Here is a 12,503-nt window from a genome sequence, read left to right as displayed (position 1 = left end):
AGACCCTGCCTTGCTATGTCCCTGAGAGCACATTAGCAGCTGGGCTATTCTGAATTGCTACTGTCGGAGAAATTCTTATGGGTGCCTTATTCAGGGTTATTGTGCAATATTTGGTTTCTGACTCTGTATTGGGAGCATCAAGCATGTGTATTCTAATGACAACTGTATTGAACACTCATAAAAAGAGTGAAAACGTGAAAAACAGGCACAACCACATAGCTAGGATAGTGGGAGATAGCTCATACAGAAAAAGATGGAAGAGTATTTGGGGATACTAGCAATAGGGAAGTTGTTTGAGAGTGGATGTAAAAGTCTCACATGGGAACTTAATTCCCACCTGCCTTGTTCATTACCTCCCACCTCTGTCCTTTAAAACTGTTTGGAAGGATTATTTTTGTCTGATTTACAGCTCTGAACATGAGAACCTGCTACCTACCCAGTAGCCCATGGGAGTCAGAAGAGAGGCCTTTACTGTTGGAGATGTAGAACCCCAGGTGATTCCTCTGATACGGGGCTGGCTTCTTGTAATGGTGGATGAGGATGACAAAGCTGATTGTGTCTCGTATCGTCACAGTGATGTTGGAATTGGCAGAGATGGACACCTCGAGGCTGCTGCTTCGCACAACAGCACTCCGATCACAGGACAGAAGAAGTCTTTCCCCATCATCCAGGATGATTCTTTTGGGTGTGACCTCAAGGTAAGATCTGTGTGGCTTATTGCTGAGGATAGTGATGGTGCTGAAGTAAGTCCGATGCTTCTTATGGCCGTTGGGTGGTGCAGGAGCTCCAATTAATTGCCCGTTCACAGTTACACCTTGCAGGAAAATAATCAATAAATGATAGCCGGAACCAAGAATAGGCCTATTGTCTCAAAGATACAAGCCTTTCAACTGAGAACATGCAGATTCACCACCTCATACTCGATTATTTTACCTGCCAGTATTCAAAACAGTATAACCAGTCTGTTACAAAATTATTAACTTATATAGAGTACCTAAATTTACCCAAGCTTAGAAATACTGGCCTTCCCTGGAGACAGGTGCCCCCAGCTCCATTAGTCCTAACATTGTGTACACAGTGCTACAGGATAGGATCAGCTGCTCCTCAGCACAGCCATTTCCTAAGCTCCATTCAACCTTAGACCTACCTATGCCCAAGACAATGATTTGTGGGGATTTTGAGCCACATAAGACAAATATTTATCTTCCTGACTGCTGAAGCCTGATCAACTGTAGTATGATTTACCTAGATCACCTAACTCAAACCTGGGCAAACATACCAGATCTTGGAGGACCAAGAAAAGCTGCTGGCAGGTCTGTTTTCCTCGTATCACCAGCTAGCATAGGGACTAAACGTCTAGGAAGAGGATGTGGGTGTATCTGAATTTTGCTGTCTCATATAATCTTAGGATAGTAGACGGTTGCGGATTGATGTCCCTCTGTACCTGATTCCTAAGAGAATTAGCCTGGGAAGCCACAGAGCCGACACTCTGAGATCTGAGCGGGACCTGTAGAGGGAATAGCCTGACCTGCAACAGTCTGAGCTGAAGTGCTGAACCTCCTCAGGTGGCAGTGTAAGAAATTCAGGTTCTCTTTGTGCTGAATTGGAAGATGACTCTGAACCCTGCACTCCCATTGGGTTATTTCCAGCTTCACCAGTGTTGCCTTTCTTACTTCCCTCAGTTTTGCCATAAAAGAACCACTTTTGAATAGTCTAAGGTGCAGATCCCACTGAGTCAAATGCAGACTAAATGTCCACAGTAAGATTCCTAATCATTAAAATTATTTTTGTGACTTGCTGTCCATAAGACAGTATCTCACTTTCCACAGGCCTCTGAACAGCTACTAGACAGTAACAATAAAGGAGGAGGCTTGTTGCTAACCCAAGCTAGACCCAATCCATCAACACTGAGATGAAATATCTCCATACCCCATCACTCCTGGGGGTATCTCTCATTTCTGTCTTCATAGAGTCAACTTGCCAGTGCTACAAAGTGTTTTCCTCAAGCTCAGTCTGCATTTGAGCCACACAATCATTCAAGCAGTAGCACAAACACAGTCTGTGAAAGAACTTTAAGGGAAACATTGCCAGGAGCTGGATCTTATTCACTAAGTCAGGCTTGAACACAGTAATATGAAGGCTAGGCCACTGCCACACAGAACAGAATTCTTATAACTTTATTGTGGGGTTGTTTATCTTCTTTGTAAAGCAAATCTTTGCGTTGTCTCCGGTTTTGACACCCCTTCCTCCCACCATTTCCCTGCTCAGGATGTAATCTGCTTATTAGCTGCCCTGCTTAGAATTCCGGATCAGATCAGACCACCATTTGGGCCCCTGAGGATCAGACTGGCTTTGGGCAAAGCAGATCCTAAATTGTGTGGGTTTTCTCAAGGCTCTCATGACCCGGTAACCAGTTTAGTAGTCAGTTCACTGAAACAGCCTCAGTGCTTGGTTAGCCTGTTCGGATACTTCACCCTGTCCTAAATTGAACAGTACTGTAAAAGTAAAGAGTGAAGTTCCAATAAGAGAGCAATTTTGTTGAGTCCAGATCTTTTATTTGCATGTTGTGACATTGTGACTAGAGGGCTGGTGAAGTTGCGCCATCAAAGAAATGCACTGTCTGCACCAGGAAGCTGAATCCACAGTGTCATCTGTGGGCAAGGAGGTGGCTGCATGGCTTATGCAAACACTACATGCAGTATGCAAAATGCCTGGGGCTGTTCGTTCAGCTGAGGCTGTTGTAGCACAGGTCAGGTGCAACCCCCAGACCCTACTGGGTGTTAGTGATCAGGAAATGAGCTCTCCAGTCTAGCTGAAAGGGTGCAATGTGGTCCCCACACACTCAAGTGGGTCTCTTGGCTGTGTACATGTAGTTGCTGCTCCCTTAATTCCAGTCAATGAAGACCTGAACTAGGAAAAGTTTGGATACACGTAAAGGCCAGTTCTCTCTATGGTTAGGTCTACTCTGTTGACAAACACTTCTGTAGATTAATTGTGTATGTAACAGTGGTCACGCCTCCTCCTTGCTTAGGCTTGCTGTGAATTTACCCATAAACTATGGTGAAGTTGGGGGTCAGTAAGTACAACTGAACAGTTTACCTCCCCTTCTAATCCAGGTGTTTAGAGCCAAAAAACTGGCGTGCACCAATTTTCCATTACCTGGCCAGAAAAGCAACTTTTTCTATTTTCTTGCCTATGAAGCACCTCGGTGCTTAGTCTTATTACTAGAGAGCTGGCTTTGCACTTCAGCTTTCCTCTACAAGCAACAACTTCGCTTGGATGCTCACCAGACTCCTTATGATCAGAGACCAGTCGGAGAATGTCCCCTGGTTCTCCATCAATATTGAAGCAAACAGAGAACTTGCTGGAGGGAAAATCAATGACAAAGTGAGGGTCTCCGTCCGCTGAGAAGACATGGAAAGAGAGACAAATGTGAGAGATTTACACAAAACTGCAGTGTCCAAGAACGTAACAAAACTTCTTTTCAAAGTATGTTTGTCCCTGTTTTTACTAAGACCTCCTGGTTTGTTGTTTTTAGAGGGTTGGACAGAGTTTACCAGGAAATGACATGTTTTCCTTTGTTTTTCAGAAAGATTATTTTATTTTGTTTTGTTTTTCTCACAGAAGAGGTTGAGTTTTCAATGAAAACTCAAGATGCAAAGCAGCCCAGGTGAAAATCAGGATATTTGATTCCTGGAATATAATTTCAGTGATTTATGGGAATTGTCATGCAGGCGTTTTATACTCCTCCATACTTTGTTGGGAGGCCACATCCCCCACAGCACACAAAAATGTATCATCTAACCAAGGATTGCTGCATGGGCACACACACTGAACCTTCCTGGTCCTCAATATCAGATTGGAGCAGTAAACAGCAGATTTTAAATAATCCCACCTTAATTTTTCAAAAATCCTTAACCTATCATCAACTACAAGATGGTTATTATTAATAAAAAGACAAGTCAAACCCCTAGTTTTTAAGGTAAATTTGGCCTTACCCAGTGAAATTCAAGTCTAAATTCTTGATCTGGGTTTATTCTTCAGTGTTTAATGTATGAAAACTATGTTAAGTAGAGGTGCAGAACCAACAGGGAAGTAGCAAAACACTATAGAATTTTCTTTTTTTTTTTTTCTGCAACAACATTTTTTAAGTTTCAGCAACATTACTATATAAAATGTTTTTTGACTAGTTCTAGTACAGAGAGAACGTGCTTCCTGTTCTCCCCTAATCTACAGAAGTCTCAATATGAGAATCAAGTGTTGTAGATGTAGCCTTGCTGTTTCCTCACACTTACCATTACTGATCCTCTTTGTATTTTGTTTTTGTTTTCATTTTCCTCCCCACCCTGCAGGTCTAGTAAATAGGATTTCGGCTGATTTGTCAGGATGGTTATACCACAGTAGCATGCAACTGAGGTTTCCATAAATCAACCACTGTTATTTTGGACTATTAAAGGCATGAAAACAGGCACTGACCTGAAGTTTTGGAGATTTTAATTCGTTCTTTATCTTCCTGTCTACGTAGACCTAGAAGTGGGGAAGGACAGCTGTTACAACTACTTATTGAGCAGCAGAAAGAGACATAGTATAATAAAGTTCCCAATATATTATTCAGTGAGATTGAGACATATTCCTGCAGATACTTTAAACTTAAATTAGAATACCAATTTTTCTTCAACAGTTTCTACAGAGCAGTAAGTGCTTCCAGGGGGTAAAGTGCCTAAAGGTTTGCTCAAGATCACCCAGCCCGAAATTAGCAAAAAGTCTCAACTTTCTGTTTACCACCCCTCAGTGCATTGACTAGATTATCCTTGTTGCCAAAGTTAGCCATGAAACATTACTTATGCAAAAAGATCTCTTACCAGGACATGGTTATTTTTCCCTCGTACCTGGTGGTGCCTTGTGTCCCTGCAAGCTCTGCAACTTCTCACCAATGCCATCAGTAGAAGGGCTGATAAACTCCTCTTGAGATGGTTCTGAATGGAGCCCAGCTTCCTTCATCTTCAGAACAGTGAAGGGAGTAACAAAATTGTAAGTCAGGGCCATTGACTTGGCTTTCTCCATCAAATAGTCTTTTTCCTGATTGTCATCACTCTTTAACCGGGAGTTAAGCAATTCCTTGATGGTGAGGTAACTCCATGCTCTCTCAATGTAATTTTTATCACCTTTGCCATCTTCCAGGCCAGGGATACCTCTTATGTCATTCCTGCTTGGCAGATCAATAGCCACATCTGTTTTGAGGAGGATGTACTTCTTGGAGTTGCTAGCAGTCACCTCCACATGGAGACTATCTGAAGTGTGGTTAACGAGTTTACCAGCTATGATAATTTCAGAACCATTGAAGTAGTTAGGGAAGAAGTTCTGGGTGACTTGCTCTACGTTGTCTTCAGGGTAATCAACACGGATGTCAGAGAGAAGGGGCGTTCCTATTTCATCATAGAACCTTAAACAGAGACACACTTCTCACCATTAGTACCGTTCATCCAAGTGTATGCACACACCCTTGCACTTACACATGGCCAAGGATACAGTCATATTATCTAATACGGCTTCTAAGACATTCAGGAGCAGTTACAGCTATTGGGCCCCAACTTTAACTACTGCATCCACTGTAACTGGGCCCAGAGAGATGGGGAAGTCTCTACCCTTAGAGATTTTCAAAACTTGAGTGGACAAGGCCCTTAGAAACCTCTTCTGAATTTGAAGTTAGCTCTTCTCTGACCAGACAGCTGACTTGCATGGCCTCCAGTGGTCCCTTTCAACCAGAATTATTCTCTGTATCATTTTAGTTTTCAGTGATTCTTAGGCATCTAAAGAGAGTTTCTTAAGTATGTTCAGAAGCATCACAGCATGGTCTGGCAGTCACCTACCTTCCACGATGATTCAGGAGCTCTGCAAGGAGATATTTATGACTGCTTAAGAAGTCCTGTCCATCAAAAGTAAATTTTTGGTTTCTCAGTGTCACAGAAAGCACCTGAGTTATTTCAAACTGTGCTTTGAAGAGATGCTGTTGCCCACAGTTTTCTAGTGTTATGATGCATGATATTCCAGAGACAGAAACCGTAAGACCAAGATGCTAGGCCCCACAAAGCTGGAGAGTATCTGAACCAAAGCTTCCGTATCACTGAAGGAGCCCTAGGTAATACAGTCTGGGAGCATGGTTTTCTGAGGGTCAGAGGAGAAAGAAAATCCAGAAGGAATCTCACTATGCCCTCATAAATGACATTTCCAAGGAATGGAGGAATCCTAACTCCTAAATACAGGAGGACTGGTAGAAGAGAACTCACTGCTACCTTGTTGGTGACTTTCTGTTGGAGCAAGTAATGACTTCTGTGGAACCAGAGAGTTTAACCCTATAACACTTTATTAACGTGACTTACCATACTTCTGAAAATACTTTGCACTAGACAGGCCAGAAAGCTTTTACAAGTGGTCAAGGCCTAAGTTTACAGTACTGCGTTTTCCCTGCTTTTGATGAATCTTCCCCAGCAGCTCCAAAAACACCATATTCCCATTTAAATGCCAGACTCCTCATCTCTTGGCAAGTCATTTGAGTCTAATTTGGTAAATAAACAAAGAACTGGCCTCAACCCTTTTTTTAGTTCAGGCTGCATTTATTTTTCACATCTGCTTAAACAAATTGTCTGGAAACTAGAGTCACACTTTCTGTTTTATTCTTTCTCCAAGGAAGCCCAAAGCCTGAACTGATTGGCTTTATTTTAAAGTCTCTCTGAGCACTGTGTCTTTGATGCAGAGACTTCGATGCATTTTAAAAACTGAGTGAATTAAACCTGAGAACCTTCTGTGAAATGACTCCTGGGGTATAACAAGAACTGGACTGAGGGATACAGCTTGTCTTATAATGCAATGCAAGGAAGTATCTGTGTAAAAATAGAACCCACTGACCATAAAAATCAAAAATTACATTGGCACCCATGTAGATTTTCCCTCCAACAGTGATTTGAATTGGCCTTCAGTAAGTGATTGTGCCTTTCCACATAAATTTGGCACCAGATGCCAAATGGGTTTGCCATCACTGAGCCTGATAAACAGTGAGCTGTTTATCAGATAGGGGTGTTTGGACAAGTACTTGCAGTGCTGAGTTCCTGTGGCCCAATCAAACAGCACATCCTTCATTTGCCAGGGAATGCCACCTGTTATCCAGAAATGCATGTTCTGAGAAGCAAATGACATGGGTGGAGTGGCAGATGCATCTAAAAGAACCGGTTTAAAAGGAAGACACTCTTGTCCACACATAGCCACCACAGAAAGGAAAGCTCTAGTGGAAGGTGCATGGTCTCATTGTTCCAGATGATTTACAAGTGAGCTAGGTGAGAGATCTCTGCTCAAGGACCATCTGGTTTTAGTTTCTGAGGTTCAAAACACTAACATTTTGGGAGTGAAAGCCAAATTTTTTGCCTGCAAGTCCTGACACACTGCCTGACATTTTAGACAGAGTTGTGGTTCAGATATAGTTTTGCTATTCCTCATTAGACTTTCCCCTTGGACTATAGCTCCCTGATCACAGAAAAGGAACATCATTGCTGGCCCCACTGGAAGATGAGGATTACAGGAAACTTGTTTGGAGTTTGAGTCACAAAGAATGAAGCCACTCCATGATCATCCCAGGAATGACCCTTGTGTGTTTTTCAAAGTTGAATATTTTGGAGTTTGGGCATAAGGCTATCTTTTTCAATAAAACAAAGAAATAATTTTCTGCCCCAAACTGGGATCTCCACTCCTCAGCCCCTCCATGCTGTTTGTGTTGTCAGTTTGAAGCAAACAATGCATCCTTTCCTCCCTCTACCCACCTGCAAATATGTGGCACTCATGCCTCCCATCCCTTACATGTTTACATGCCACAAACAATGATCTGAATTAGGGAAACAAATGTCTTGTTATAAGGGGCTGGGAAGCTCCAGTACAGCTCAGGGGGTTTGCTAGGAAGGAGACAATTTCTGGGTAGGCATCCTCAGTGTCTGAGCATACTCTGCCTCTCTTAACTAGAGTTGAGCCTCAGAGAAACTCCCATCTCTTGTGATGCCTCCTTAGAGGATTTTCTTTCACCCACTGCAGATATAAGCACAGAAAAAAACAGAACAAACCCTTTGAGGTGGCTGGCTGCATCCTCATCCTCCTGGAAATGCCTCGTCATGCCACAGTTCTCCAATGCCATCCTCTCCAGCAGCTTGTGGTCAACATCATTGCCAATGCCAATGGTGAAGAGGCAGAATTTATCACGGATTATATCCTTGACATTGCTGAGGATTTTGGATGATTGTGTTTCCCCAACAGTGGGCCTCCCATCCGTGAGAAAGATGATCAGAGAGACACTCCTGGCATCAATGTCATTCTGAGCAATGTAATCATTTAGCAGCTTTGCACCAGCCTGGAGAGCACCATTAATATTCGTCCCTAGGAAGATACCAAAATTATTAGCTCATTTCTCCCAAGAGTAGTACAAATAATTTCTCTAAGCTACCTTTAGTACAATGACAGCATTTCTGTACATCAGGATGTTCCTTTTCTCTCCATGAGGTTGCACTAGCCCTTTCACTCAGTTCAGCTCTGTTACTCAAGCAGAAGTTTGGGATAAGTGTTTATAGTCTTATGAATTGCAGTTTATTATGTGAAATTGCTGTATCCTTGAATGTCTCAATGTACAATAGTCAGCCATGGTTAGCAGAGTCACAGCATATACCATGCCCTGCTGGTACATACAAAAACAGTTAAAGTTAATTGGGGACTCTCCTAGATGGTATCTGAACTGGGAAAACAAGTTCTGCTCATTTTGGCTGAAGGGCACAAGATTTGAAGAGAGTCAAAAAGCCTTCAAATGGGAAAACAAGTGGTTGGATCTGTTCTTCAAACCCCAGGGGCTAACAAAGTTTAAAGGGAAGAGAAATGGCTTTGTTAGATGAAGAGTCTGTTTTCACAAAACAACTGGCTAGTGAAGAATGGAGCTGCCTGAAGTGGAGAGAGAGGGACAAAATAGAAGATAAATGAGGGAATAGACGTGCATTAGAAGAATAGCTTGAAAAGGATTCAAACCTACTGCTTGTTTAGAAAAAAAGGAAGCAGGAAAATGAGTACAGGTATCTCCTTGTTCCATGTATTTTTTTTGTGCTAGTCAAAGCAGAGGGATTGGTTGCAGAACGTTTGCAAGATATAAAACAGCTCTCAGAAAAAAGCAGGTGCAATGTGTTAAGAGCTGTACACAACAGACTCCTCCTAGGGTTCCAGAAGGGGATGTCTAGAGAGGTTATCAAAAAGGATGTTAGCAGGTCTGACCATGCATCACGTACCTAGACATTTAGCATCCACAGCTCCAGTGACTGCAGCAAGAAAAGGAACAGGGAAAGGGCCAAGACTTCTGAAAAGTCCTCAAAATCCAGACTGTGTTTTTTTGCAAAATAGTTTCGAGACAAAATCCTGCACCTAAATTTCCTAATACCCTCTCAGTGTCCATCCAGATCCAAAATTTCAGAAAGAATTTTTTCCCCAGAAACAAAAGAAAACCATCCCATGCAGCAAATAGTGTAATTTCAAACCCAGCTGTATCACAGAAGCTACCAAGCACTGAAAACTGCTTTCTGCCACATGCACAAATATTTAGCAGCAATATTTTTATCCCATTTCTTTAGTGTGTGAGTATGACACAGAGGTATAAATACATCACGTTCTTCATGCATGTGATTTGTGAGCCTGAGTGAATTCACATTCACTGGAAGATATTCAAACAACAGCACCTTCACGGGGAAAACGCAGTTAGCCAAAACCAAAGTACTGCTGGCCAGTGGTGGAGAATCACTGCACCTTCCTGTTGAACCTGAGTTAATAATTTCCTTTTACTTTTCTCTGGCAGGGTCATGGACAAACTCAGCTGGTTCCTCAACAGCTCTTTTGGCACTTCAGGAGTAAAAAGCTTTGTACTCTGAGTTTAGTCCCACTATTGGTAATTGTTTAACTGGGCAGTTCCCTTGACTACTTCCTAAACTATTCCTCTCACAATACAAACAGTACAGCAAACCATCCTGTTTGCTGTGTTTTTCCATCAGACAGTTTCCTTTGCTAGGAGTGGTCACTGCTCGGGGGCAAACATGGGAAGGCCCTGTCTGACCTTCAACCAGCTGTGACAGCTTGCATGGGGAAGGATTTGCAGAGGTCATTTTGCAGATCTCTGCTTACCTGGGGAGAGCTCAGCTAGGAAGGGCACAGCTTCCAAAGTATGTTTGATTACAAATCTCACTATTATGTTTTTTTATACTAGTGTCCATAGACTCACAGAAGACCACTGAATCAAATTCAAAATCATGCCTGCACTCTGACACTGTTCTGGGTTCTTGTTGTCTCTCTTCTTCACTCCTTGCAACAAGGCACAAGCAAAAACGGACAATAAATTCTCAAATGTCATTCCAGCTGTTCTAAGACAACGGTACTAGGTAAGGAACCAGCTCTTGTAGAGGGCAATCCTACATCCCTCACTGGATAGTCCATCCATGGAGTTTTCAGCCCAGATAAAACCATGTGCCTGCTTTTACACAGGCTTTCACAAACTGCACGAGTACTGGCCCTGTGTTCCTTCACAAGGATATCATATTTTTTCCCGTGTCCTCAAGAAATAACCTTGGGAACTTTCCCACTCTGAGGGTCTCACCAAATAAATGGGAGAATGTGCTCAACTTAGCTTTAATAAGTATGTCAGGTCATATGACTGGATCTGTGTACACCTACCCATCACGTAACTGAATAAAGGGCACAAACCCTTTCCCATAACCCTGAGTGGAGGTAGGGAAGGTCCCCCCTTGTCCCACAACCCGATATCTTTTTATTGCTACATGCTACAGGACCATATTTACTACTCTCCATTCTGGTATAGTTCATTGGATAGCAAAATTAATCCCATTCATATCTCTGGATCTTACCTCCAGTAGGTGACATGTTATGAATGTACTTTTTGGCATCTCTTACATTATTTGGAGTAACTGGCACCAGCTGGTCCTGCTGCCAGACCTTTATTCGGTTGGAAAAGCCAATGATGTTGAAGTGGTCTTCAGGTCTTAGGTCCTGGAGAATTGTGAAGAGAGCTTCTTTTGTCTAGAAAGAGAAGAGAAGAGAAGAGACCAGTAGGAACAACTGTCACTGCTCTAGTGGGCAAGAATTTAATTCTTAAGAAGTTTACTGATCTTATAGATATTTCTACACTGCCAGTTAGGCTTGTGAAGAAAATTGGGATGTCCTTCCTCGTCTCAAGGCCCAATAACTGTGGTGCCAGGTGCTGTGCAAATATAAGACAACAGAACAACTCTTGCCCAAAAGATCTTGCAAAGCTGTGAGACATGTCCAGACCTAACTAAGCTTAAAAATAATGTATAACAATTAGGATAAAAGTTCCCAGTGACTGGGAGAACCATGCTCTAAACTAAGGGATACAGAATAATGTTGACTAATACTAAAAACCTCATGGAGTTCTTCTAAAGCCCTCTAGATTTGCAGTGTGCTCTAAGTGGCATATAGTTAAAAAGGTTATTAGTAAGTTGAAATACATCTAAATATGTTAAGGATGCATGTGCTCTGTTCAGAATTAGAATACTGATTGGTACATACATACTCCAATTAATAGTTCCAGCAATTAACACAAGCTAATATGTTCAAATGAATAATATATAAAAATAAGCCCTGACTAGTCATTGCAGATTCTACCTGCTTGTCAATTTTGTCCCATGCATGTTTGTTTTTTTTTTTCATCAATATGCCAACATTATATCGTTCTGCTGTTTGTCATTCCTATGTAAATACAGGCAACCAGAGTGAGGAAAGCTGGTGTCAAGACAAGTTTATGGTGAGCAAGGTTAATGTTCCTGGTTGATGGGAAAGACAGACCTCTCAGGATAACCAGTGGGAAGAGTGCAGATGTGTCCAGGTCTTCCCAGTGTTACGAACTTTGATTTAGCAGCTATGAAGCTGTATTCACATGGAGACAAACTTCAGCTTAGTAAGACCAGCTGACAGAAGATGCTCAGAAGCAGCCTCTGTTCATGCAAACATACCCTATATATAGATGAAAAATAAATACATGGGAAAAATATGAGACAATATCTGTAAGTAGAGAGATGAGCAGCTTCTCAGTTCTGCCCCTTCTTGGCCACCATTAAGCCCTTCAAATTCCAAGGAAAACTCTGCAGGAAATAATATGGTGGACTCATCAGCATTTAAAGATTTCTGTCATGCCTATCAGGGAAATACGTGAAGGCCTTGTCCAGAAAAAAAATACAAAATGTAATCAGCAGTGCTGGAAACCACATGTTTCTAGGTCTGATGTTGCTATGTAAAGACAGTTTGGAAAGATGCTCAAAGGACTGATCAAACTCAGTCATCAGTATCCCTCCGGACTGTGCATAGAAGCTGATGATAAAATGATGCAACTGCAAACAAATTACCCACCGCAGTGGAATCTCTCATCCTCCCAGCTGGTGACTTGGCTTCCAGTCCATCTGAAGTTA

At 42.1% G+C, this 12,503-nt stretch overlaps 1 protein-coding gene across 1 annotated transcript in view; it reads right to left on the bottom strand.

Annotated features, from left to right (window-relative positions):
* ITIH5 (inter-alpha-trypsin inhibitor heavy chain 5) overlaps positions 1-12,503 on the bottom strand; it is a 49,519-nt gene that overhangs the window by 3,103 nt on the left and 33,913 nt on the right. Inside the window, exons 8-13 of the mRNA XM_032995777.2 lie at positions 10,926-11,097; positions 8,106-8,415; positions 4,890-5,443; positions 4,477-4,527; positions 3,288-3,404; positions 437-814 (exon numbers count right to left, since the gene is read on the bottom strand). Coding sequence (XP_032851668.1) covers positions 437-814; positions 3,288-3,404; positions 4,477-4,527; positions 4,890-5,443; positions 8,106-8,415; positions 10,926-11,097 — 1,582 coding nt within the window. The remainder of the gene's footprint in view (positions 1-436; positions 815-3,287; positions 3,405-4,476; positions 4,528-4,889; positions 5,444-8,105; positions 8,416-10,925; positions 11,098-12,503) is intronic.

This window comes from Tyto alba, unplaced genomic scaffold (assembly GCF_018691265.1).
Source record: "Tyto alba isolate M040663 unplaced genomic scaffold, T.alba_DEE_v4.0 Super-Scaffold_2, whole genome shotgun sequence".
In the NCBI taxonomy this organism is placed as follows: domain Eukaryota; kingdom Metazoa; phylum Chordata; class Aves; order Strigiformes; family Tytonidae; genus Tyto; species Tyto alba.
The sequence above is the reverse complement of the archived record's forward strand: the minus strand, read 5'-3'. Positions and strand labels throughout refer to the sequence as shown.